Raw genomic sequence first — 26,930 nt, 5'->3', positions numbered from 1 at the left:
ACAACAAACAAAAATCATACAGCTTAAAAGGGTGTAACCTGCACAGCCGATAAAATTGAAGATGGATTCAACACTCTCATAATACAACCAGCGCACATCTACTTGCAAGTAAGTTCCCCATGAAATCCCCTCTATTACCTAACAATACGCGGAAGAAAACCATGACCAAAATGTGACCACAATTACCTACCACATCATCTCCCATCCTGCCCAAAAGCACCAAGAGAACTCCTCAAATTCAAATCCACGCCAAATTCATAACTCCCACCCCCAAAAGAATCCTCTCAATCAAAGGAAAGGGTCTAGCAAAGATATTGCCTAGTGATCAAGAGACCGTGGATTGAATTGCCGAGTAGTAGGTATACTTAATCAATACACTCAATGTGGTACCGAGTAGTCTCTCATTCTTGATCAACGGGAAGCGATCTACCCCCATTTGTCGTCAGGGAACAAGCAGACGAAAGGGAAAATACAATAATACACGTTCCTCTTATCGTTTGCAAGCCATTCTTTCCAAACTGGGACAACAATCACATAGAATAAAAAGCACAAAAGATCATTAGACGTATATTGAAGACCATAATTTGCATTCACTTCCCCACTTCCTTCCCCCTTTATATCCATAAAGATCTCTTTCGCTTTGCTAGCGCTTTCATCTGCAAACGTCACATCGCAAGCTACTTAGTGCTATGCTACTGTGCTCTCTCTGTTTCCTTCTCTCTTTCAAATAGGATTTTCCTGCTCAGCAAGTCGATCCAATTCAGAATAATAGTCCTAGAGACCAATCATCCAACCATGACATGATTCGATCTGAATCTTGCCTTGCAAATACTTGCGCCATTCCTAACATAAAAAATCACATGTTACGCCCCTTCTAACGCCAACCAACCAATATCCATCGATTCCGGGTATGAAGTGAGGTTTCGTTTCCTCCAATGCCTTTACCTGCCTACCAGCCGTATTGACCAAGACAAGGCAAGCTTAAATATCTTCGCTCAAAAAGGGCTATCGCAATAAAAATCGCATGAAAAAAGAAAAAAAAAGGGAATAAAGAAAAAGTGACAAGAAAGAAAAAGAAAAAACCCAATGTCATAGTCGTCCCAGTGCACATTCCATCCAAAACAACCTTGATCCAATTCTGAAATATGTAACCCGATGTCTTGAAGTTGCATGCCGCTTTTGTTATCCACAAGTTTTTTGTTGGTTTAATCTATCGTCATCCGATTCGTTTGCTTGTGAGAATGATTGAGATCCGGCAATTCAGTCATGTGATCAATCTTCTCCTCTTCACCACCAATCTTGCGTTTCCTCAGATGTGGCTTTAGACCTTTGTTGAAGTTTGCCGTGCATAACGAAGCGTTCACGATTGTGAGGATAATCAGAATGATTGTGATGACGGCGAAACTTGTCAAATTCTTACGCACTGGCATATAGTCTGCAGCTTTGGCCGGTTGGTACATTCGAGCAAGTTTGAAGATAAAGTAGGCCAGACCACAATGGAAGATGAAGATAGCTGAGAGCATGCCTGGTTTATTTTCACGTCGAGTCCAGAAGGCGGCCATGAATAAAATGAAGATGGTAACGGGAATGGCGGCTATGGTCAAACCGAATTCGAAATCTTGTACACCAGTAACGATAACTAGAAATTGAACCGTGAATCCCAAGAAGAAGAAGAAATCGAATTTCAACAAGGCAATGTAAATCTGAATGTGTTAGTATTTGTGAGATTGAAGTAGCAAAATCGTCCCACTTACTTGGTAGGTCAAGAATCTGCGTTTCATACGCAAATCAGCGCTAATGTGTTTGTAAATGGTCCAGGCAAATTCGTCATAAAGTTTCCAAGCTATGAATGACATCAAGATGGAGAAGAAAGCGATAATACATGGCACGGCGACCAAAAGTCCTTGCACATCCGGCCAGACATTTGCGTGCGCATCCACATAACCAAGGTCACCCAAAGATTCAATCGCCGTTTGAATTTGATCGTATTGAATGGAGGCATATATTAGCATTCCGCCATTGTACATGCAAAGACCGATGACCTGAATTGTATTTTTGAGTCGTAACGAGTCGTATACCAGGACAACTTGATAAAGGAAACCGAAAATAAATAGGGTGAGGTAGGTTGGGATTGTTCGATCGAGAGCGATTTGTTCTTTGCCTTTAACCAAACTTGTTTGAAATTTTGCGAACACATATCTAGGGATGCATGTTAGTAAACGAATCCGAGGAGCGACGTCGAAACCCTTTCGCAGCTGTTGAAAGACTCACGATTCAATTGCTAAAACCGCAGCGGCCTGTAGAGTTGCGGAAATCATGAACGCCCATGTCCATGTGGTGTTTGGAAGATACATCTTCTCTTTTCTCGTCGACGATGTCGCGTCGGGTCCTGAAGCGAGTCCTTCACGATGAAAATAACCTCCAGCGTCCTGTTCATATGGTCCCTGACCAAGAGAAAGCAGGGACTTTCGAGAGTCTTTGCTGAAAGCCACTTCGGCGGTGTTCGAGGCTCCTTAGCAGGAGCCAAGGAGCGAGTGACTTTAATCTGTCGCGGAATGAAAAAAGAACGAGGACCAAAGGTTGAATCAATTCATGCACTGCGAGCGGGGGTCTCAGCAGAAGAGAGTATTGGGTATTGATGGAGGCTGGGGATATGCTAGTCTATCAGATAAATGGACGGATGAGTAAAAAAAAATGAATCAATGGCCGTCTGTTGTGTTTTGGTTCGTTATGTGTATGAATAAGGTGTGAGCCAATGGTGAAACGTTAAGAGTGTGGCGTTGAGATCTTTTCGAGGTGGGTGTGGAAGTTCCGTAGGGATTCTAGAAACGATCGCGGACGATAAAAAAGTGACGGTCGTGCCAGGGAGCCGATAAATAGAGGGAAGGGCGAACGAGCGTGAGTTGCAGGAGTCTATTGGCAGACGGCTCGATAGGAGGTCGAACAACGAAGGATTGGATTCCCTTTTTCCTCTTTTCTTGAATACGGATTTAGGGTTTGCGGAAGGTCGGATGGATTTGTTGGAGGGTGGAGAGGTGGATGTGGGCGTGGGTGTGGATGTGGATGGGAGGGATGAGGAAGGACTTAGAGGGAGAGGGAGAGGGGGAGAGGGTGAGAGGGAGAGGAGAGGGAGAGATGTCGGTCGATCGATAGATGTGATGTGATGTGATGGCGATGTGATAGGACAGGATAGGACAGGATAAGGAAAATAGAAGAGAAGGGAGGAATCTTTCCCCCCGAGTATTGTTGGTGCGTCGAGATGAAGGTAGGAGGTAAGGTTGAGGAGAGGAGCATGTGCCGGTAGAGAGGTGTATGGATAGGATAGGATGATATGGATAGGATGGTATGGATAGGATGGATAGGATGGATAGTATCGCAAGTATCGTATCGTATCGTATCCGTATGGGAATTCCGTAACTGGTTGAAGTGGTCGCGTTCTGGTTCCGATTTCCGATTTCCGATTTCCGACTTCTGACTTCTGACTTCTGACTTCTGATCCCTTAATTCTTCTTTCTTCTCTCTTCGTTCTTCTTTCTTTCTTTCTTCTCTCTTCTCTCTTAGCCACGTCCGCCCTCGTGCTTCTCTCTCGATGCTCACTCAATCGCCAATTTATCTATTGCATACTGGACCGGGTGTCAGCTGGGGCATCTCCTGTGTAAAGATGGGCTCAACCTGGCCTGAACCTGGCCTGAACCTGGCTTTGGGTCGCCTACTAACCACGAACAACGCTGGATCCTTCAGGGACTTGGCGCTATAATCTTTCCAACCTAGCGTTTGGGTAACCCACACCCCCCGTACTCAGGGCAATTTTATCAAGAAAAGCGGTGGATTTTTCATAAGGCTGGGCAACGTTGAACCCTGAATAGAAATGATTTCGTATTGAATGTTGGGTTGTGCGTGTTGTTGGTGTCTGCCGTGTGCCCGCTGTGCCGTGTCTGCTGTTTGTTGTCTGTTGTCTGCTGTGTACGTAAGGGGGAGAGAGAGAGAGAGTGTGTGTGTGTGAGAGTGAGAGAGAGTGAGAGAGAGTGAGAGACTGACAGACTGACAGACTGTGTTTCGTACCTAATACCAGTCAAATCATTCTCACGGAAATTGCTTGATTTACTTCTACTGTATCTATATAACTGATTTCACATTCACATTCACACCCACCCATCTGTTCTTCATCAGCCCCAAGCATCCAGCAATGAAGTCATCAACTCATACATCCAATATTGCTTGCATCGGTCGAATGGCTGGTGCATTGTTCAATCCTGGAGAAATGGGCGCAGTCGCTGGATGGAGTGAGGCTCAGCCAGATGCGAGAGATAAAAAAACATGGCGGGCTACTCTCGGAAACTGCGGCATAATTAACGAATGAATGTGTGTCTGTACGTATGCAATATGTATGTATGTATGTATATATATGTATGTATGTAAGAAAATGGTGGCATAGCATAGCACATCACTCCTTACTACCTAGCTGGCGTTCAAGAGTGGAATGATTGACCTGCTCATGACAGTATCAATGTGTGCCGTTTATTTGGTTTCCTATTTCCATCTCTGTTTTCTCTACCCTCTACCCTCTACCCTCTACCCCCTACGAATCATTGTTTGCATCTGATCTGTGTTTCGCAGCACAATGCATCTGGGGAGGATTGGATGTGCATGACAGCAAAGCCAATACGAACCTGAAAATTGCACATCGCGCTACATTCTTCTTGTGACGAACTTTGTTATATGGATCTCGTTTTATTCAAGAGACGAACTTTACAATTAATCTGATACATCAATAAATGTCGGAGTGATGATACTCCCAAGACTGACTTTGGTTGGGATGTGTGGAAGAGCTCAGGTGACAGGATCCCATCTAATCATTCTCATTCTCGAGTGAAACCATTTTTCATCTTGGCGGTGGTATACATTTGTTCCAAGACATCACACTCCCACAACACGGAGACAGACGACTCATCATCATCAAATTCATTGGTCGAGGTTGTTCGTTATTGAACCAGATCTTCTGAAAGCCTCTTTAAAACACGACCACAACACCCACCACCTACCCTTCAAAACTCTTTTTCTTCTTCTTCTTCTTCTTCAAGTCCCAGCATAAAGCCAAGATCCCAATGAAAAGTAAGTATCCACGAAGGTTGGTGTGCAATCAAAAATTCCGCCGATCAGGTACCCGCCAGGTAACTGAACGATTCTCGTCGCCCCGATGTGCAATGGAGGACTCGTATCGCAACGCCGCTATGCTTGATCAACGGCCATTTCCACAAGGTAAGTATGGGGAGAAACGGAAGCAAAGCCTAAGAGAATTGAGGGAGGTTGGCTTTATATATTCGTTAAAGGAGGATTGTTAGACCTAGGCGAAAACCCAGGCACACGCGTATCGTTCCACCCACCAATATATCTTAAAGTGGGTATACACGTATTGGGTATAGCACTTGAGTATCTTTGGTCCCGTTCACGGAAATTCTATTACGAATGTGATTCAAGTGAGCTGGATAAAGTTAAGTGTATTCCGCGGTTGGAAGGTGGTCACTGAGATTTCCATGCAACCGTGGATTCTAGACCTCCAACTTGACCAACTTATAAGGTTAATTTCCAGGTGGAATCAGTGAGGCAGTGTTCTAAGGCTGATTGATACCAACGGTCGATCAAGATGGAGAGACTCGAGAGAGGGTGATAACCAAGGTTCTGATGTTGTCTAATGCATGCATATGCTATTTATGCCCTCGTTCTCCACATGTAAGAATCCTTCCTGCCTTTCAAGGCTTGCTCCATACACAGTGTCAACGTTGCTCTGGAAGTTATGCTAAAGCGAGCGAGCTCAAGGCATACTTCGATCTTTGAAGCCAGCTGAAAAAACCCCACTAACTACTCCAACGCTGCCGGGTTTTGATATGCCGAATGAGTTTCATGAGGCCGCTTGAATGTTTATCAATCCTTAGTAGGTCAGCCCACTGGTCTTCAGTTTCAGGGCTACTCGGGTTATAGGGAGGTTCATCATTTTACAATCCCAGACACTGTGATCGCCTCCTGTACCCCGCGATGGGATGGACGAAATTATTCAGACACAAAGAGATATTTGATTGTCACTAGAAAATCGAGGATTTTGGTAGCGCCTAGATATATTCGATTCTCAACCGTGATATATTCGCCAAATCTAGAACTTGAAGGACCGTTTGGCCACCAGATTTGAGCCAGACGAGGTCACTTGAATGAGACACCATTTTGACTGATCGAAGGGATACTAGGTAGTGACCACTTCCTGATTTTTCATGTATTGGGCAACGACCCTCAGAGCACTCTTCAATATCCCATCCAACCTCCGATAGTCTCCAGTATAAATCAAACCGAAGCATTGACTTGAATAGCGTCTCGCAATGAACCCCAATATACCACACAGAGCTCTCAAGTCCAATTTAAACACTGGAGTCTCACATTGCAAAAGTAAAATGAACACAGGTCGGCGAAGCCCGCTAGATCACCATCGGTTCGTGAAAAGGGGGGGGAGGAAAAGATATTAGATGGCTCCTTCTCTGAGAGCGTTCGAACCTGTTTGTTCATAGAGAAGGTGTCGAAGGGTTGGAGGAGTTAGCAAGAAAGAAACGTCTATCGTTCGTTCCATAACCTCTAATTGTATATGAACAAAAGTCAACAGCATACAAATCTACTTGAGCAGTTGTAAAATAACCACTTTGATTGTTGACGTTGATCTGTAAAATAATTCCTTCCAATCCAAATTCAAGCTGACCAGCTTTCACTCCATCTCCCATCTCCCATCTCCCATCTCCCATCTCCCCTCCATCCTACCCACGGCCCAAGCTCCTTCCCACCAAAATTCTCGACTTTATCACTCCCAATCGTAATCGCGTCACCTCAAGGCTAACCGACCACTTATCACTATCAAACGCGCCTACCAATCTCAGTATCTAACAAATCAAATCAACCTACAAAACATTCAATCTTGTCGCAAACACACAAAATGGATATCGATAATGATGATGAGATATTGAGGACACTCGCGCATGGTCAATCTATTGATTAGTATGTTTTGCGCATGCTTACGATCGCCAGGAATGCGGAGTATCATGGATTCCATACTGACATTTGGGTTATAGCTCGACATGGCCGAGTTTACTTGAGAGGTTGATGACTAGGTTGGAGAAGGTATGTTTTGATTTGAATCGCCTTTTGACAGTCCTACATTATGCGCAGATAGCTAATGTATGATTCCAGATTGTCATCACCGATTTTCAAATTCCAAAACCTCCAACACAACCTCGCCCCTCCTCGCCTTCACTCTCCCCCAAACGCGATACCGGTATTGAAGACCCCTTTACTACCTCCCAACCGTCGTTAGAATCTCTTCCACCAATCTGTTACAAACAGCTTCTCGATATACAAAATACAATGAACAAGCAATTCCCAACCCACCCACCGCACACAATTCAACGTCTATCGGAACTCCTCCTAAATCCCACTCAACACCACCGCTCTCTTCCATCTTACCTCCACGCCCTCGATCGCGTCGTCCATGTCACATCGCCCATAACCTCATTTCCTCTTCCGCCCGCTGTTCCAGACCCAAGAGTTTCTTCCTCTGTCCTCAGTAACGGAACCCCTCCATCGGTTGACCCTCTTAGCATTACCTGGAGTAATCCGACAACTGGAACCGCCCCGGTAAACGGAGGACTAGGTAGTGATGAAGCACTAGGAGGTGCATTATTAACCCCCATAAGTTGGTTAAATAAGCGCGAATCAAGCCTCTCACACACAGGTTCTAATGGCACAAATTCTGGAGGTGGTTCACCTCGTGGAGAGGTACGAACAGAGAGTACCGAAACAATTGATGGACCGAATGGACCGGGTGGTGTTGAGACAGTCTCTGTATCCGTAAACGGTATATCATCAGTTGGTTCTCATGCAATGATGTCGCTCCTTTCTTCATCGGCATCTAGCTCTGGAGAACAAGGTTTGAGGGCCGAGGGTGGAGTCACGCAGGGAGAATTATTACGTCAGGAACAGAAAGCTGGAGTGGTCCCAGCATCACAGTTGAGAATACAGAGAGAACCCGAGAGAGAAGAACGGACGGGGAAAGGGGATGAAAACGGAATGGGAGAAGATGACGAGATGCCACATGCGAGGGGTCCAGAGGAAATTGGAATGGAGGATATGGGGCCCCAAGAACCGGGAAAAGTGCCAATAACTGGGGGCGAGATTGATGTGGAGGCTGCTGTCGGAAGGAGGCCAGATTTCACAGAGGAGAAGGAAGAGGAGAAAGGAAAGGAAGGAGAAAGAGAAGATGGGGAATCGAGTGGAAAAGCGGGTGAAGATGCGGATGGGGACTCGAACATGAAAATCGAGACCAAGGATGACGACGAGCAATCGACTACATCGAAAAGAGCAGCAGAAGACGATATCGGAAGTGAAGCTGGGGAAAAGAGGGTTAAAGAGGAGATGGATATTGAGCCACAACCAGACTCTGAGATCAAGCCAGACGATGCCAAGGAAGATGCAGTGAGAGAAGAGGAAGATACCAAGATGGAAACCGACCCAGAGCCAGAAGCGAAGACGGAGCATGCAGAAGAAAATGCAAAGGCAGAACCTGCCAAAGCAGAGACTTAGGCATGTGTTGATGAGGCTACAACCAGCCCAAAGGATACCAGAGAGTAAAGAGAGTGGTCGGGTTTGAACAAGGGAGTGTGAAATTCCAAATCGATGATACGGTAGCTAGCTATCACAACTAAAAGGATGAATATAATGGGTTGAGTATGAAATGACATGTTAGAAAGTGCCGGAATGAAATGTAGATGTATTGATATCAGTGACGAACCTGATCGCCCTTCCCATCATTTTTCGCTAGTGGCCTCGAATCAAAACGTTAGACCGCACTCCACTTCGCTTAGAAGTTTCCTCTCAGTCTTCTCTTCACCACTCTTCCGTTCACTTTATTTCCCCTTCACTTACCCTTCATCTCCACCGCTTAAAGAAAGACATCTGAATAGTTCATTATCCTAACTTCTTTTTAAAAATTCAGTTGATTCTGCCATTGTTCGTTTATTCTTCTATTCCAAAGTAGACTAGATAGTTGACGTTAAATGCGTGAGAATCCCCCTCCGTGGTTCATCGCTGTTTCGTTGCTCGCACAATCTGAAATATACACTTCAACAATCGTAACATGTATGCGTGTGTCCTATGTCCTATGTCCCATATCCCATAAAACGCCCTGTCCCATCCCGTCCCATCCTGTTCTTTAATGCCATATCCTAATACATGCCAACCCACCTAACCATTCAGCCATCCATATATAAGCCAAAACCAACGCCTGTCATAAACATAAACATTAACATTACTTCTGTTCATCAGGAAACCGTCCCCATTCCCACTTCCATACCCTCGCCCTACAAGTAGATCTGCCTTGCCTCCTTCAGCTGACTCTCAACTGGACAATAGGGACACTTGAACCTCCCACCCTTACTCAATTTCTGCAAACTCTCCTTCGCAACTACATGACCACAGGGTAACATCATTGGTGGATTCGATTCATTCGTTTGCTCCTTACTCACTGGGCATACGAAAATTGGATGGAATATCATGCTTCCCGGCAATGGTATCTCGACCGCAAGTTCTGTATCCGTTGTCCAATTTGTACGTTTTGTTTTCTGAATTGTAGCGAGTTTTATGAGGGTAGGGAGAGCGATGGCCCCGGCTGTTGCGGCGAGATAAAGGGGAGATTCGGCAGAGAGGCCTAGAAGCGAACAGAATTCGCGGGTGAAGGAGGTGCAGACGTCAGACCAGGAGCTGGAGGTGTCGAAAGTTTGCCGATAAGGGGATTTTTGAAGATTGGATTCGAATACCATGGCTGTGATAAGTTGTTGAATTTCCTTGAGGAACCGGCTTTGAAATCGAGGAAAGTAATCACGAGCGTATTGAAGTGCACCTGGTAGACCATTGTTTTCATCATCCGGGAGGCCGTTTGCCTCAGGGCCCAGAAACAACCAAACAAATTGAAGTTTGCTGAGTTCGAATTCAAGATTACTACCTCGAGTTTCGAGTTCTCTGCTGTTCTTTTGTGCCCACTCTATTGCTGGATGAAGGTTCCGCTCCTTGAGCTGGTGTAATATATTATACATGGTTTCGAATTCGCCTTGGAGTCCTTCGTCCACAGTCTCGTTCTCTGGCGCAAGCAAGTTTGGACCTGCTCCTGGACCCGAGCCATTCTTTTTCATATTTTGCAACTCTTCGTAAAATGTTGATGCTACTCCGAATTGCCCTTCGCGTAAAAGATGCATGGTAATAGCTCGATTGACAAGTTCGGTATGATTCGCAAGAGCATCGATTTCGTTGAGTAATGTTTGTTTTGGGAGATTCTAGAGAAATAATGGTCAGCTCAGGGTCTATACGTAAGACCATAAGCATGCATCACTCACCGAGTTCACTGCTTTGCTGTAGGTCCCATGTGCTTTATGGATCTTCTTTATATCATCATTCACTTTCTCAAAACCATTCTTCAACGGGTGCTGGAGTTTGGTTAAAGTTATGGAAGCGAACTGAGGTTCTAGGTGAAGGAAACTGTTCAGTAATCATACATCATAGTCAAAGAGCAAGTCGGAGTGAAAATAGGGACATTCAATGTTTCCAGATCTTCATGTCCCCCAGTTCCGCTGCCGGCTTGCTTCTTCGGGGATCCAGGATATATGTACCTGATTCAATAGCACCTCTTGCTTTTTCCAATTGCTGTATGATCTTATCCACATCCTCAATGCTCTGATCAAAGCTGGAGTCCCTCTGCAGCTTAATGATCTCCTTCTCAAGAACATCCATAGCTATTCACCCCGCCTTGGATTTTGGAAGGTAGGTATGTATGTGTGCCGGTGCCGCTTGATATACGGGATGGAAGTTGAATGAGAAGTCGGCAGAGTATTGTATATGATGGTTGGAAAGGTGCGTGTAGATTTTGTGGTGTCAGTGTCGTAGTATGGCGAATGCTATTGATCTGGAAACGTTCTTCGACGTCCTCTGCACGATATGTACGATATGATTGTCAGTTCACTTTGGCGGGTCTTCATCGGATTTGATACCTTTTCTAGTTACAGGTGAACCCTGGAGAATGATGATTTGTTAGGGCAGCTGCTCTGTACAGGACGATTTTACCCACTTACAGTAGGTGATCAGGGATAATGAACACCTAGGATGGCCTTAATCATTAATGACCTTGTTTCGGCTTCTCCCTTGTACCGCTGAATCACCAGTCACAAGTAACAAATCACATGCGCACATCGTTGAATGAACCTGGAATGAATGGCAAAAGCACAAAAATGCCGAGTTATGTGATTTCAGAGCCAAAACCAAAATGCCAAAAAATAGATGGACGTCTATTCTTGGCCATATGAAACATTCTCCGTAGGTAGGCATATTGAGAGGAACTCCTTACATATGTCATCTGCCATCCGTCCGTCTGCCGGGGAGAAAGATACATGCAATGAAGCCTTTCCCTTCCAACACCGACGTCACATCAAAGGACCCCCAGTCACGGTTACCGCAGCACAGCGCAGAGCCTACTAGTTAGTGAATTGAGGGACCCAAAGCACAGAAGGGCGACAAAGGTATAAAGGGGAATAACATGTCTTTTCGTTTTTCTTTTCCTCATGCATATGATCCAAACATGAATAGAGAGGATCTTTTGACCCTTTCAAGAACGACTTCTCATTCTTACAAAAGTGGTCCAACCTCTCAAGCTAAACAGAATGGTAATGCCAATGGCGCAACGAACACATCGAATGGCAACAAATTAGAACCCGCGAAACAACCTTATGTGTTTGCAGATCCAGTTGCTTTCAGGCATGAGAAAATCTCACCATCAGTCAGAGGATTAGTTACTAATGCATGAAATCCAACAGATATCTCGAAGAGGACAATGCCACGGAGGTGCTGGAACGTCACAAAGAGCTTGAAGGCTACGAAGTCTATCTTGTTGAGCAATGGGCATGCTCGAGAGTCCATCCTACTTTCGTTATTACGACCTATACGGGAGACGACAAACATAAGATCCAAGTAGGCGTACTGGGGATACCTGCAGATAAGGAGACATGGAATCCGAGACTTCGAGTTTACTTCAACGCCATTTCCCAATATCATGCCAGACCCAAGGACACTCCCTTGGGAACATTGATGGTGACGAATTTGAGCAGTTTTCCTTCTGGCCTAAACGTTATTCCGGTGCCGAATGGAGATGTAAGGAGGCATAGGGAAGATTTCATTGTCAACGAGAATTTGAAGAGGTTAGGATGTTCTGGACGATCCGGCATGAGTCTTCAAGCCCCGGCGGCTGCTACACAAGCCAAATTTTTTCAACTGTACAGAACGAGCGATCGAATACCTCTCTACGGTGCTGTCATAGAATTAGTGAAACTTTGTCAAGTCGCCCTAATGATATTTGGAAAATTAGAACAGGAATATGCGGACGGCTGTCTTTGCGACGTCACGGAGGGAGCGATAAATGATTGGTGGACCGAGATTGGATCCGAATACTACAATATTGAACCCTCCGATGGAATCTTGGGTCCGACTACTGTGGCCGCACTCCTCGGGTTACTAATGGGTGCCAGAAATCGACTCAATTACTATGGAGCCCCGGTGGCGAAGGACGCATTTGATGTTGTTAGTCTCAAGCGTGGTATTGCTTATTTTCAAAAGTCCCAAAAGATGGAGCGTACTAGGAGATTGGACAGGCACACTTTACAGCGATTGCATCAAAGTACTGCAAAAGGTGCTGCAGGAGAGGGTTGGGCAGTTCCAAAAGCAGTCAAATCGACCCTTGCAGAAGTTAGTGGGAAGAGTGGTGAAATGGTTATGGGAATGGTTGGTCGTGATAAATCTGGTATTGCCGACATTGAAACCTGGGACTTGGAGCGCTTCATAAGTTTGATACATGGAGCAAGATCTAAATGGTTGTGGTATGGAAAATCAAGACGGACAGGTGCCGATGATCATGGGAAATCAGAGCCCGCTGCGGCTCACATGTCATTCACAAAGGATGACCATGGCGGGTACATGTGGTCTCACAGTAGAGCAGATTCAGTGCCACCAGAGGATGATGTAGACACTCGCAAGAAAGAAGTCTCCGATGATATATACTCCGCACAGCCGCCAGGATCGGCCACGAGTATGTTGGAAACACCGAACGATCGAGAAATCCAACTCCATAAAGCTGTTTTCAAAAAGGCTACCGGCAAGATGAGTGAAGCCAAGCAAGGCTTTGGGCGAATTAAGGATGCTGTTGGTCTACGCGGTCATACCAGTAAACAATTGAAAGACGAAATTCGTGACTTCGATGAGAACGGTGGTTATTTTAGCCCGGGACATCTGACTTCAACACCTCATGGAATAGGCACACCATCTACTCCGACAATCAACAAAGCATTTAGTTGGAAAATCAAACCAGGAGAATATGAAAATGGGATCCCAAAAAGTAAAGACTTTACAAATGGATTGGCGCAGGCTGGGCTACGCGAAAGTGATAGCGAATCACCTCCTGGTAATTCTAAGACAAGCATACCAGGTCTCACCCAAATTCCAACTGCTTCACAATTGGAAGAAAGGAAAGTCGCGGAAGCCGAAGAGCAATGGCAGGCCCAGGCGCAAGAGATTCGTCGTGAACTTGTTGCAAAGGAACCTTCTATTTCCGGGTCTATTTGTGGCGAAGGTGACCTTGAAGGCCCAGTTCTAGAAGCAGAACGTAGTGATAATCATAATTTTGTGGCAATACTTCATCGTCGGCACAGTGTTTCCGATGCATCCCATTCTAGGAGATATCGTTGCGAAGATCAATTACAGCGTCATGTGTCTTTCAGTGATGCCGAAGACGCCGTTCTAACTTGGGAACCCGTTGGGATTACTGACATGTTTGACGAATCAGATGACTGGCTCGCTCTACAAAATCACAAATTACTCAACGAGGATTATAAACGAATATACGAGAAGATATTGGACCTTCAAAATAATCTATGCCCATGGGTACAAAGGAAGATCGACGGGATCAATCACTTAGACGATCAAGCTGCTCTGGACCAAGAAAGGTTTCAGGAATTACACATGCAGTTGAGCGAAGAATACCAAGATTTAAGGAACAATACACAGGATTTCCTTGGCGAAGAACGATCACATGTTACAGAAACTCTCAAGGATATTGAAGTCCTTGGAGCCAAACTTGAGTACGAGCTCAATTCTCTTGTGTCAAAGGTACAGGATGTAGAGGATGGAGTATCTCAATTCGAAAGACAGGTAGATGATCTGGAGGCACGAGCTGATGAACTGGAAAACATTTTTAGAAAGGAAAGTTGGGCTCATTGGCTTGTTCGCTCTATTACGGGAATTGGTACTGGACCAAATATTGTGGCACCGAGGAATCCTTGAATTTTATATCAACCTTGTTGATCCGAGGAGATTCATTTAGCAGGCGTTTTGGGAATACCCATCAAGCATTTATATTTATCTGAGCATGGTAGTATGGATTGGAGTTTTAGAGATGGGGGGCAGTGGACTTAAATAACCACCTTGTGTGATCCTTATACCACATTCTATTGTACAATATTAACACCGATGAGCTTATCATCATCACCCATAGATATTCTTCATAGCCTCGACGTATTCTGGTGGAGTCCTTTTCGTGCCTGCCTTTTCGTCATGTCATCTTTGCATCATTTATTTACCCAAATGAACCGGCTCAATAATACACAACTTCCTCCAACCTCTCTTCATAAATATCTTTAATTTACATTCCAAATCCACCACCTCCGAATCCACCACCACCAGCTCCCTTAGCTGCGGCCTCAGCTTGTAATAGTTCAGAAATCTTCATTTGGACGTCGAAAAATTTGGATGCGCAGCGGTCGATACAGACGCCTTCGCCCTTGTTGAGTTCACCCTCACGGTAATCTTTGGGAATGCACTTTTTGATGCAGGATTGACTGAGTCTAGAGGAAAAATTGTTAGCATGGGTTAAAATCATGAAAGTATTCCAAGTAAAAGGAAGCCATTCCAAGCTTCTGGGGTAATGGCGCTCCGCTGCCCCGCCATGAGCTACTGCATGCAGTGAGGGTAGATTGTTTGAGTATGGAGTATAGCTGTAAAGATTCGAGTGCGACGAGCTGTGAGGTTTGAGGAGCCTTCCCCCAATGGCAAATAAATTCATTGGCAACGTACTTGTTGAACATATCAGTAATCAAATCCATCTCTTGCTCAGCAGCAGCGATTTTCTCCTGCGAAGATGGTTGAGGACGACCCATTCCAAACATCGACATGATTGCGGTATTTTATGTATTTGAAGTTGGGAAATATGTGATTCGTATGCGAGAGGGCTGTATTAATATTGAATATATTTTGGGCTTCTTTTGGTTTGATATCTTCGATTCAATCCTAGGTGGATGAACTTTGAAGGGAAAGCTCGACTAGCGTCGGTAAATCAATATTCCGGAGGTGCACATTTTTTGGAAGATAAAATTCGAAGCTGAGCTTCGAATAATCCATTCGATTTCCTCGTCAACAATAACACTCTCTTATTATTTACCAACCATTGGTCTCAGAGAGTGTAATAATTAATTGGTATGTATGATGTTTCTTCTTTGCTTGCTGCTCAATATATCCACGAGTTTATATGATGATTTCCATATAACATTAGAACCGTTGCGACTGACACCCTTCTTCGGGAGAGTGGTTGATCTCACATCGATCCGTTGTCTGAAAAAACTCAAATTCACATCTTCATTTGATTTCACATTGTTTTCCGTTGAATTCAAGCTAATTGATTCGTGTTCAAGAATATAGGATGAGTTCTCTTACTGGTCTTCGGTTTCTTAGACCCTACCTCTATCATGATATTCTTCCGGTAAAACCAGCTGCATATGCACGACTGTTTTCTACACATTACTCTCTACGCAGTGAGAGGTCGAAGAGACCCTACTGCGAGACAGAAGAGAACTTGAAGATTCGTAGGGTAAAGTTGAAGGACGGTTTAGACCCCACCGAAACTAGGATAAAAAAACTTCAGTCAGCTGGCGCTCTACACTATCCCAGAATCAAAAAGGTTGGTAAAATCGTATCGGTGAAAAGTTGTCTTGAAAAATGTGCGGAAATGTTACCAGGTGTGGATAGTGATGATGCCATTGCTCTTACGCTGCATGGTAAGGAACCATCTTCGAAGCAGAGAATGAATAGGAGTTGATTTTTTTGTAGGTAGAGTTGGAAGTATACGAAAGCTTGGCTCAAAGCTTGTCTTTATGAATATAATAGAAGATGGTTATTCAATTCAATTAGAGGCTGAATCTGGGATGATATACAAAAACCAAGATGTTAATGTGCAATCACCGATCTCCTTCGAAAACCTAACCTATCTTATGCAACGTGGAGACATGATTTGTGAGTGAAAATTCTACGTGTCCATGTTGTTTGTGAATCTAACATGTAATAGCTGCGACTGGTTACCCAATTCGCAAAGAAAATGGGTTCTACACTCTCAGATTAATCGAAATACCTAAAGTATTGACCCCAAGTCTGGCACCAGTGCCTCAAAAGTTGGAGGATCCAGAAAGTCGTATTCGAAATCGACATCTTGATCTTCTTGTCAACAATGATGTTGCTGCTACTCTACGTCTTCGATCCAAAATCACACAGCATATCCGTGATTTCCTAGTTCAAGATGATTTCCTCGAATTTCAAACACCAATTCTTGCCGACCAGGCTTCAGGTGCCATGGCTCAACCATTCAAAACGAATGCAACCGAGTTCCCCGAAAAACAGTTGGCTCTGAGAATAGCTCCTGAGTTGTGGTTAAAACGTTTAGTGATTGGTGGTTTAGATCGAGTCTTCGAGATTGGTCCTGCATTCCGAAATGAAGGTCTTGATGCGATACACAATCCGGAATTTACAACTTGTGAATTTTACAAAGCGTATGCCGACCTCGAGGATCTTATTTCCATGACCGAGAAGTTGATTTCAGGCCTTGTACGTCTTGTAAATGGACTGCGTGATGATCCTCAACAAGTCAAATACATGCCGTTTGCTGAACTCCCACGCTTCGAAGAGGATTTATACACAAAACCCTTTAAACGAATCGAATTCATACCCGCAGTCGAAGCTGCACTCGGTGAAAAGCTACCAGATCTCCAGAAAGATGACGCTAGAAAAGACCTTCTCGAAATCTTCACAAGACACAGCCTCGAAGTCCCCGAAAACCCTACTCTTCCTCGTCTCCTAGATGAGCTCGCATCCCTCTATATTGAACCCCATTGTTCGGAACCAACATTCATTATGCACCATCCTTCTTCGATGGCACCGCTTTCCAAATCCTTCCTCGATCCCAAAACCAACCAGCTTGTCTCCGCGCGCGTGGAACTGTTCATTCAGCACCAAGAAATAGCCAATATGTACGAGGAGGAAAATTCACCATTCGAACAAAGCTATAAGTTCAGAGAACAGTTGAGGTATAAAGATATAGAGAATCCGATAAATAAAGTGGATGAAGGATATATCCAAGCGTTGGAAGTCGGATTACCACCGACTGGTGGATGGGGATGCGGAGTAGATAGATTGGTCATGTGGCTGAGTGGTTCGAAGAGAATCAGTGATGTTTTGCCATTTGGCAATTTGAGGAATGTGGTTAATTTGGGAGCGGTGGGTAAGAGGCAGGTATAGATACAGATTCATGGGGGAATGAAAAGGGCGTACCGTATGCAAAAGTTCATTGAACATGATGAATTAGGAACATATTTGAAGAAAATGCAACTACAATTACCACTCTGCCCCCTTTTCCACCTTTCGTTATCTACACCCATTTCATTTGTCTCGCTCTCATAAATTTTTACCCAAAAGATACCGACGGCATTTAGTAGGCTCGCTACAACACCAGGAAAACTCAACGATGCACTACTCAAAAAAGAAAGAGTATCGATCCTGCTCGGTGCATAACTTTGCCAATTCTTCTAGATTCCATAGTTCGCCTATTGGAAATCCGCATAATAGGGAAGTCGGTTTGATGTTTATGTGAGAGGATAAATGGAAAGTGAGTCAATAGTCTGGTACTTGCTTGGGGATAGGTAGAGGGAGGGGGGCATGGTTCATCAATATGTACTTGTATGGAATACACCACAACAGCTGTGCAGTGGTGGCTGTCTTTCCGAGGCTGATGGAAGTGACTGAAAACGATACATGAGCGATCTGAAGAACATATAGAAGTAGCAATTGGCCTTCTCGTTGAAGAAAAGATGGGTAGATCAGAGCACCATCAGACCATCTTGAAATTCGATAGATGGAGACCGGGCTTCTTGCTGATCTTATATATCAACGTCTATCTATGTACATATAGCTTGGGATGCGTGATCAGAAGCGTCGAATTTCCCCAACTCGAAGTCAATCTAAAATTTCTTCTCATCCGTGGTATTTTCTGTAATGTGTGAAAGTCGTGGTATGACGTCGAGCCAGAGTTGGAGTTTTGCCTTCGCTTTCACCGCTTTTCACCAACACCCCGCATATTCCAGTCGCCCTCAGTCCTCTTATCATTACAAATAGTTGTGATGAAACGAAGTCAATATTAAATAGTTCCACAAGCTATTCAGCTAAGTCATAGAAGGATTAGTGAGGCATGAAATCCGGGCAACGACTGATGAATTGATCATGACGTCGTTCAATTCCCACCTGTGCTCTGCTGGAGTCTGCCCCCCCCCCTAAACCCGACCCTAAACCCGATCCTAATGTTGATTCTAATGTTGATTCTAATGTGTATATATAGCTAATGGCCATATTTCTCGAGCGTATGTTGTTGATCTCATTCTCATTCTCGTTCTTATAAAAACGATTTGGACAACAAAACTCTATAACCAGAAAGTTACACCCATCTTTGTATCAGAACAGAAAAATCATGCCTAGAGTCTTTTTTATCACTGGTACTTCCACGGGGTTCGGAAACCATCTTGTCCAAGAGGTCATCGATAGGTAAGCTCTCTTTGAACAACGGTTTAAGATACAGCTTGACTGATCTTAACATAGAGGAGACATCGCCGTCGCAACTGCTCGTAAGCCCGAGACTCTAAAGTTCAAGGGAACAAGTGAAAAGGTACCATCTACACCACATACGATAGAGCTTTCTAATAGCAACAGAACTTTCTGGCCCTCAAACTTGATGTGACTAGTCAATCCGATATTGAAAATTCTTTCAAATCCGCCACCGATAAATTTGGCCGCATCGATGTCGTCGTCAACAATGCAGGGTATGGCCTTGCCGGTGTCTTCGAAGAAGTCAGTGAGCAACAAGCTCGTACTCAGATGGAGGTAAACTTCTTTGGTCTCATTGCTGTTACCAAAAAGGCAATGGAAGTCATGCGAAACCAAAAGCCATGTGGCGGCCTCATTCAACAAGTCACTAGTATTGGAGGTCAAAGAGGCGTGCCTTTTTTCAGCATTTACTGTGCAAGCAAATGGGCAGTCGAGGGTTTTACTGAAAGTATCAGCCAAGAAGTGAAGCCAGAATGGAACATCAAGTTCACTTGTGTTGAGCCAGGTGGATTCCGAACTGATTGGGCTGGAAGATCTATGCAATTTCCAGAGAAACGAAACCCTGCGTATGATCATTTGAATGCCAAGGAAGCAATGGAAAAGAGGAACGGTACTCAAGCTGGAGAACCAAAGAAAGGTGCGAAGGCAATGTACAAGCTTGCTACACTCTCAGATCCACCTTTGCGAGTAGTGATTGGAAGTGATGCTTATAAGGCGATAATGGCAAAGATCGAGGCGTATGGGGAGAATTATAAGAAGTACGAGGAGATCTCTAATAGTTGTGATGTTGACGAATGAGCAATAACATAGTTGAATTGCCTGTCAAGCCATTAATTTTTAAAGATAATATGTGTTATACCGACGTTTCCAACTGAATCAAGAATATGGTGGTGAATCATGATGGATGTGATTGGATTTCTTCTGGCCCTTCTATTGCAGCCATCCGCCTTGGCAAAAATCATGTGCTATTCAAGGGATTCATGAACACATCCTTCCTGAACAAGAAACGAAAAAGACTCTCGTCGTACCTTCTTTTGATCATGAATATTCTCATCTGAGATACTTCCCTTCGGAGGTTCGGACATGGATCGGCCGATGGGATAATTTAATATCGTTTAATAAGTAAGTAAGTAAACAAAGTGAAAAGCTTGAATAACCTCAACATTTGAAATCGGTTTCTTTCTTTCATCGCAATCAATTTTACAAATAATGGCATGACTGTGTTGTCGCATCTCTATTATCTTTGCTTTGCACTTTACAAGAAAATACCACAAGCACTTCAATTCTGTACTTTATTGTCTTCCATCATGGCATCGAGTGAAGAGCTTAGCGGACTCGTCATGAAATATTCTGAACCAAAGAAAGGCCCTTCTAACCTGACTATCTATGAGTTCTACCAAGTCGAACAGTACGAAGCTCAGGAGCTATTCGAGTTTGAACAATATGTTAAGATCATTCGATTTGCTGAAGCTGTGTGCTCTGGTACTCATCCTCGATTTGGCGCTTTCCCTCAACCTGGCCCTGGAGCGCACATGACGGTGAATACTAGTCACATACAAGACATATGATACAGATGCTAATACTGATTGTTAATTACAGGGCGCAGAAGCTTCCAATAAGGTGGACATTGAACCTAAAAAGATTGGCTTTGAAGAGCTCGAAACTACGAAAGGTTTGAACTCCATGCGAAAGGCAGGCAGAAAGAAGGGAGAGAATGAATACTTTAAACAGACTATAATGAAGGCAGAGGATCTGCACGGAGCTCGGTATATCGATAACTCAGACATGGACTATTATGAGGTGTTATCGTTGGAACCATCTGCCTCCATCGAGGACATAAACAGGGCCTACTCTGAATTGAGTATGTTGATATAATGTTATACGTATTCAAATTATGCTGACAAGTTTAAGGGTGGACCCATAATCCACAGTCGGATGAAGGGAAAACGAAATGGCGCGGAAAAGAGCCAATAATTTTGCAAAATATGCAACAAGAATGGAACAACATTCAGCGTGCATTCATAGTACTATCGGACCACCATAGGAAGTATGGCTATGATAATGATAGAGAGATGCAACTGAAGGGCTTTGAGCGAAAGGGAAGAAACTTGGACGAGTCCACGACACAAAGCAATTTCGGGTTTGCTGCCTTCCGCGAGGAAGTAGTTCGTTCAATAGAAGTGCCTCATCCTGACGACCCCCCCGAGCCATATAACGAAGATTTCTTCAAAAGTATCACCAAAGACCTTATTGTCGAAGAGAAAGACATTGACTATGATAAAAACTATTATCATGATCTGGGTGCTAACGACACAAAGAAGAGCTCATCGTGGAACGGAGTTATCAGTGGAGATCATTTCGGAAGCCTTTTGCGGAGTATGGGTGAGAAGATAGTGATAAATATTTCAGAGACGACAAGGTACTAAGAAGTTCTTAGGTTATGACCACATCCGGAATCTCAGGCAGGCCAAAGATGAAAAAGCTATCAACAAGGTGCGCTCAGAATGGAACCAGAAGCTAATCTCTTACATGATACTGAAAGACGAGAAACTTCGTAAGAAATACAACGAGCACAATTACAGTCATAAGATATATGAATATTTGCAAAAGGAACATGATTCCAAAGAATTCGAAAGAGTCCACAACTCACAGGTTCTAGTATCAGAGAAGATGGAGCGTCGTGGCAAGGATGCTAGTTCGCAGCCAGCTATTACAGGTAATTACTTTCAAAGACTATCCACAGAGACAAAGAGTGCTTTTATAAAAGATGCTTCGGATGATGGGACTAGTGCTTCTACTATGATGACTAGAGTGGAGCAAAATACAGAGATAGATTACTCAGTGATTATTGCACACACTGAAAAGGTCAGCGATCGCATTCAAGTAAATCCCGCTACTATCACTGACCGCATTCCAAAATCAATGTCTCAAGCCTTCTCCATCAGCAAAGTCCCGCTTCGAAATAACTCTACTAATCAAAAATCCCAATCATCGAGTGGTGCACTCATGTTTCCTACACTGCAACGCAAATTACTACAGGCTCGGAAAGTTCAGGCACAACGTGTAGTCCAAGAAAAGCAAGCTCAAGCAAAACTCTCAGTTCAAGTAACGGAGCCGAGTGCTACATTTTCGAAGCAAGCTCGAACTCTGCATCCAGCTGTTCCAGGTCAAGTACCCAACGTTATACGTGATCAACAGGCTTTCGTACAAAAGCAACTTAATGCACAACGAGCCGCTGTACAAAGTGCAGCTTCACATCGTGCAGAAATTCAAAGATCTTTGGGTTTAGATAGAGCTCCTCCGACTGGACCTCGAGTTTCGTTAGGTATGGCTCCCCGCTTGATGACAAGTTCATTTGCACATAGCTTGAACTCCACTTCGCCATCGAAGTCATGCCCACGACTTGAGTTGAAGATGAGTCATCCTCCAATGATGGATAAGATTTCTGAAGTCGCAGGGTCTCCATCAGAGCTGTCAAAAAGCAGCGAGAAACGCCCAGCGAAGAAGAAGCGAAGGCTCGGGGATAGGGAGTGTGATGGGAAGAAAGAGAAAAGAAGAGTGAATAAGGGAGATGCCAGCAGAAGCGGTGTTGAGATGAAATTGCAGGATGAAGGAAGGACGAGAACAGATCCAGGAGAGAAGAGTAGTTTGAAGGAAGACGGGGAGATATCAGAGGATGAGAGTGAGAGAGAAGCAGATGGGAGACAACGCGGAAAGAACAGAAGTCAAAAGTATAATGGCGGAAAAAAGCGCAAGAGAGAGTACAGGAGAAATTCATGGCGCCCTGCTGAAATCTAGCGTTCAGCAGAGTGTGATGAGGTTCATAAAGAGATATGCGAAGAATCCATACCAAGGCGTCTTCTCTATGGTGGTATTAAATACAAAAATATGAAGGAGACTTGATGGGCATGGTTAGGTGCGGAATCGAAGATATTTCTGTCTAATTTGGGGTAATTGAAAATGAAACTTTACATGGAATGGCATAGAGTTAATCTAGATTATGAGAATAATGGAAACACCATAGTCTATTCTATTTGGAAACATTAACATACAAGCATTCCTCAATACTTCATGACATCAAACAGGAAGTTTATGGACAGAAGTATCTAGTGATTCTTGATGAAGAGGATATTGAAAACTTATGCGAAATTTTGAAATGGTTGATGAAGAAAAGCTGTAGAGTGGACCCTTCACTCGTTTCTTATGGAGACTTAACTGAACGAGATGGCAAGGAATGAGCAGTTTTTTGATAGAAAGGTGGTGCTCTCATCTTTTATGAATGGACCAAGACTTGTGTTTCAACAACATGTTGCTTTTCACTAGAAGATCACAGGAATAGTCAAACTCGTTTACCAGCTGCCGCACTGGATTTGGGATTCCAGCATTTAGTAGCTATTCTCAGGAATTTTCTTGATAGGAAAAATCTACTAATTGATTTTGTGTGGCTAATCTTAAGCATCTCGCTGTAAACACAATTTCAAGGTGAGGTCCTCGGTAGATATTGTAACTTAATGCCTTTCTCAACTTCTTATAACCAGTGCGGCCATTTGCACAGTGATATGCAAGCTATCCGCCGGATAGATCCCGAACACGCTGCATTTAGTAAACTATAACAAAGTAATTGACTGTCATCATATGAAAAAGAGCTGGAACTTCCAGTAAATAGTCACTCTGTCATGATTAAATGTACTGGAGAAAACCACGTCAAGCGCAATCTCAAATAATTATTAGATCGCGAGAACAACTCATTACTAAGCATGGATGACTACCCTAGAGTCTCCTTATATGTATTCTGCCATTTATTAGAGTGTATAATATTGTTAGAAGGAATAAAAATTCTCAGAAAATGAAAGTTCAAATCCTTTTGTTGTTTGCACACCTCGACAATTTCGTTAGCGAGGTTCTCTCCTGAGCGTGCAATGCGCTCGATTGAAGCGTCTTCCATTTTTTTCTTGGCAGCAAATGCCAAATCTTCCTACATGTTGCACATAGTTTGAAGTTCTTGTCATATAACTAGAATTAAAGTCAATAGTCCATTATCGCGAGACTTGTATACCTTAGGTTTGTCTTTAGGCTCATCCGTCGACATTGGTATTTGTGACACTCTCACGTGACACTATTTTCCCTCTGCAACTTCTTGGTTTAAAGCACTGATGATCTGTTGTAAAAGTGGGACAAGGCTGTGATTGGAAAAGCTGATTCAAGGGTTTGAAATGCTGAGCAATCGAGTCTGACCAATGGAAAGTACCCATTACAAATAAACCCAGCTGCTTCTTAGACTTTCTCTTCCACCTATTGGTCAGCCTTACCACCAGTCTGACAAGGCTCTTAATCAGCAACTCATAAGCAATCCGATAAGCATTTCATCATCAATATAGCTCAATGGAGTCAAATATCACTCAAATCCTTAAGTATCCCCTCAAAGAACATTCTTTTTGTTTCTCATTCGTTCTCAAATTATCCTATAAAGCTCTTGTGACATCCAGATGAAGTTGCTTCTTCTCTTTTTTTCAATCATCATTGCAGGGTTCTCAATTATATTCAGAGATCCAATTATCGAACGTATCGAAGTAATAAGTAACTTGTTTACAGACAACACAACCACAAATCCTTCGCTAAACCAACTCTCTAACTTTCCATCCGCTTCATATTCTACCACGCCAAAAGCAGACAATATGACAACACCAAGAGGAATCCAAAAAGCCTTTTTGGCACGCGAGCAAGCGGAGGGTGCGGGAGCAAGAGTTCGTCGTTCAATCGGTACACCTCAACTAAAGAACTTCTCGCCATTCCTTATGCTCGACCATTTTACCATTAAGCCCGGAGCTGGATTCCCAGATCATCCACACAGAGGACAAGAAACGTAAGTTAATCATTTCATTTCTTCGTATTAGACTGCCACTTACACAACCCCGCATCAGGATAACCTACCTCCTCGAAGGTGCTGTCGACCATGAGGATTTCGCAGGAAACGCAGGGACTATCGAAGCAGGAGATCTTCAATTCATGACCGCAGGAAAAGGAATAATGCACGCGGAAATGCCACGACAAAATCTCGATGGCAGCGCAAATGTTGGAATGCAACTCTGGGTAGACTTACCCGAAAAACTCAAGAAATGCGAGCCACGATATCGTGATTTACGAGCCAAGGAAATCCCACAGATCGACATCGATGATGGAAAAGTGCACGTGAAGATTATTTCAGGACAAAGTCATGGTGTTGACAGTGTACAAGAACTAGCTTATACACCGGTTTGGATTTTCGACGTAGAAATTAAACCAGGTGGAAAGATTGAGCAATCATTGCCAGCTGGATGGAATGCTTTTGCTTATACTTTGAGTGGGGAGACAGTCTTTGGAAGTGGAGATGAGAAGACTAAGATTGCACAATTCCACAATGTCGTATTTCGTCAGGAGGGAGATTTGGTGAATGCAGAAGTCGAAGAGTCTGCTAAAGAGAATGGACATTTCAGTAAGTTATTTATCTTTCATTTGACCGGTTCTCGTTTCGTGTTGAATTCACAATCTCCCCAAACCCACGGACAAAATCGACAGGAACAAAAGAGTGGTCAACCTCGTTTAATCCCCTCAACCACAACTTCAAAAATCGATAGCAAAACAACCATCAATCGGATTGAAGTCAACCAAACAGCAAAAGGTTAATGCGTTCGCCGGGAATCGAACCCGGGGCCCATCGAGGTTGTTTCACTCTCTTCTGATGAAGAAGAGGTTGATGGCAACGATGGATTTTACCACTAAACCACAAACGCTATTTGTTGTTTGATTGATGAATGAAGAAGTGCTGTTTGGAGATAATACAACGTGAAAAAAAAATCACAGTCCAAACTGCAATGCTGCAGGGTTGGTTGCAGAGTTTGCAAGAGCGGGTCAACATATGCAAGGAGGGGCCGAATGTTACCCGAGTGGGGTCAGACTTCAGCCGAGATAGACAGGGGCATTTGTTGGTGGGGTAAGTTCCAAAGCAAGTGCTTTGATGTTTGAGGCATATATTCTTGCAACTAATCAAGCAGTTGCATGTCTAAGACTTGCAACTGTTGATAGTGATGAGTTAGTGTTATCACTAGATATTTTCATAGTAGCAGCGCCATTCATTCGGTTCTCCAACCTTTTATTTATTTCCCCAAGACTTTATTGTTATCTCTCATAGCATAAAATAAATTATATACTAACAAGTTCTATAGTTCTGGTAGCAGGTCAACCCCTTGACCAAAAGGTGGTCCAATATGGACCCTTTGTCCTCAATTCAGAAGAGGAGGTATATCAAGCGATGATGGACTTCCAGACCCAATCTAATGGGTTTGAAAGAGCCAAGGGATGGAGAAGTGAGATTGGCAAGACGATGGTTCATTAGATTATTTTAAGGAGTGGGAATCTGGGTAGTCTTGGACAAGAGATGGATTGTGAAGAATGGCAGGCGAATAAAAGAAGGAGTTAGGTGTCTTGATCTCTATAGCTTGGGACTAGTTATTTTAGTTGAATTAACACAATGCGTATAAAATAAATTCTTTCAATTTATGATTGCTAATTATAAATTGTTATTCATTCACGGGTGTTGGTGCTGTAGAAGTTCGTATCATTCTCAATGATAGATTGTAATTAAATCTAATATAAAATCGTAGTTCAAGTATGTCTCCTTGTGATCAAAAATCCCAAAATCAGTATGTGAACCTAGGAGTACTAACTCTTGAATCTTGACTTCACACTTTGTCATTCTTATACATGAATTTCCTACCGAGTGCTCAAATATGAGAACGTAACCGAGGTGAGAATGAAAGTAGAGTAAAGTGGAATGAGACAAGTGCCTATCACTTGTTAGTCATGATAAGTGAAGTCTATCGTTAGGCTTAGGATGTTATGTGTGAACACTAAACTAA

General features: G+C 43.6%; 9 protein-coding genes across 10 annotated transcripts; 6 read left to right on the top strand and 3 right to left on the bottom strand.

The window, feature by feature from the left end:
- Positions 1-556: 556 nt before the first annotated feature.
- On the bottom strand, positions 557-4,108 carry BCIN_05g07180 (hypothetical protein). Of its 2 annotated transcripts, XM_024693183.1 has the most exons (4): positions 3,718-4,108; positions 2,272-3,623; positions 1,755-2,199; positions 557-1,703 (listed from the first exon to the last, which is right to left on the bottom strand). In XM_024693183.1, exons 2-4 carry the CDS (start codon positions 2,352-2,354, stop codon positions 1,206-1,208), a joined length of 1,026 nt encoding a protein of 341 aa, XP_024548968.1. In that variant the 5' UTR covers positions 2,355-3,623; positions 3,718-4,108; the 3' UTR covers positions 557-1,205. The 2 variants fall into 2 exon arrangements, with proteins under 2 accessions (XP_024548968.1, XP_001548124.1); XM_001548074.2 differs by having other exon boundaries at positions 2,272-4,108.
- A 2,694-nt stretch (positions 4,109-6,802) lies between these two features.
- Positions 6,803-8,770, top strand: BCIN_05g07170 (hypothetical protein). Its single transcript, XM_001548072.2, has 3 exons — positions 6,803-7,032; positions 7,107-7,155; positions 7,225-8,770. The coding sequence occupies exons 1-3, from the start codon at positions 6,971-6,973 to the stop codon at positions 8,611-8,613; spliced, it is 1,500 nt and encodes a 499-aa protein (XP_001548122.2). The 5' UTR covers positions 6,803-6,970; the 3' UTR covers positions 8,614-8,770.
- Positions 8,771-9,026: 256 nt separating this feature from the next.
- On the bottom strand, positions 9,027-11,144 carry Bcrmd5. Its single transcript, XM_001548071.2, has 3 exons — positions 10,692-11,144; positions 10,419-10,546; positions 9,027-10,358 (listed from the first exon to the last, which is right to left on the bottom strand). Exons 1-3 carry the CDS (start codon positions 10,810-10,812, stop codon positions 9,390-9,392), a joined length of 1,218 nt encoding a protein of 405 aa, XP_001548121.1. The 5' UTR covers positions 10,813-11,144; the 3' UTR covers positions 9,027-9,389.
- A 167-nt stretch (positions 11,145-11,311) lies between these two features.
- On the top strand, positions 11,312-14,468 carry BCIN_05g07150 (hypothetical protein). Its single transcript, XM_024693182.1, has 2 exons — positions 11,312-11,829; positions 11,889-14,468. The coding sequence occupies exons 1-2, from the start codon at positions 11,612-11,614 to the stop codon at positions 14,401-14,403; spliced, it is 2,733 nt and encodes a 910-aa protein (XP_024548967.1). The 5' UTR covers positions 11,312-11,611; the 3' UTR covers positions 14,404-14,468.
- Positions 14,469-14,489: 21 nt separating this feature from the next.
- Positions 14,490-15,471, bottom strand: Bctim10. The gene is made up of 2 exons (XM_001548068.2): positions 15,193-15,471; positions 14,490-14,963 (listed from the first exon to the last, which is right to left on the bottom strand). The coding sequence occupies exons 1-2, from the start codon at positions 15,288-15,290 to the stop codon at positions 14,762-14,764; spliced, it is 300 nt and encodes a 99-aa protein (XP_001548118.1). The 5' UTR covers positions 15,291-15,471; the 3' UTR covers positions 14,490-14,761.
- Positions 15,472-15,527: 56 nt separating this feature from the next.
- On the top strand, positions 15,528-17,852 carry Bcmsk1. Its single transcript, XM_024693181.1, has 4 exons — positions 15,528-15,591; positions 15,807-16,169; positions 16,222-16,404; positions 16,457-17,852. The coding sequence occupies exons 2-4, from the start codon at positions 15,815-15,817 to the stop codon at positions 17,677-17,679; spliced, it is 1,761 nt and encodes a 586-aa protein (XP_024548966.1). The 5' UTR covers positions 15,528-15,591; positions 15,807-15,814; the 3' UTR covers positions 17,680-17,852.
- Positions 17,853-18,777: 925 nt separating this feature from the next.
- Positions 18,778-19,945, top strand: BCIN_05g07120 (hypothetical protein). Its single transcript, XM_001548066.2, has 3 exons — positions 18,778-18,975; positions 19,030-19,096; positions 19,141-19,945. Exons 1-3 carry the CDS (start codon positions 18,902-18,904, stop codon positions 19,831-19,833), a joined length of 834 nt encoding a protein of 277 aa, XP_001548116.1. The 5' UTR covers positions 18,778-18,901; the 3' UTR covers positions 19,834-19,945.
- Positions 19,946-20,176: 231 nt separating this feature from the next.
- BCIN_05g07110 (hypothetical protein) lies at positions 20,177-23,056 on the top strand. The gene is made up of 4 exons (XM_024693180.1): positions 20,177-20,573; positions 20,635-20,896; positions 20,947-21,417; positions 21,473-23,056. The coding sequence occupies exons 1-4, from the start codon at positions 20,250-20,252 to the stop codon at positions 22,831-22,833; spliced, it is 2,418 nt and encodes an 805-aa protein (XP_024548965.1). The 5' UTR covers positions 20,177-20,249; the 3' UTR covers positions 22,834-23,056.
- Positions 23,057-24,419: 1,363 nt separating this feature from the next.
- On the top strand, positions 24,420-26,598 carry BCIN_05g07100 (hypothetical protein). The gene is made up of 3 exons (XM_024693179.1): positions 24,420-24,898; positions 24,957-25,507; positions 26,238-26,598. The coding sequence occupies exons 1-3, from the start codon at positions 24,522-24,524 to the stop codon at positions 26,405-26,407; spliced, it is 1,098 nt and encodes a 365-aa protein (XP_024548964.1). The 5' UTR covers positions 24,420-24,521; the 3' UTR covers positions 26,408-26,598.
- The last annotated feature ends 332 nt before the right edge of the window (positions 26,599-26,930 follow it).

Source organism: Botrytis cinerea, chromosome 5, assembly GCF_000143535.2.
Source record: "Botrytis cinerea B05.10 chromosome 5, complete sequence".
Taxonomy (NCBI): Eukaryota; Fungi; Ascomycota; class Leotiomycetes; order Helotiales; family Sclerotiniaceae; genus Botrytis; species Botrytis cinerea.
This window is presented reverse-complemented; position numbering and strand designations above follow the sequence as displayed.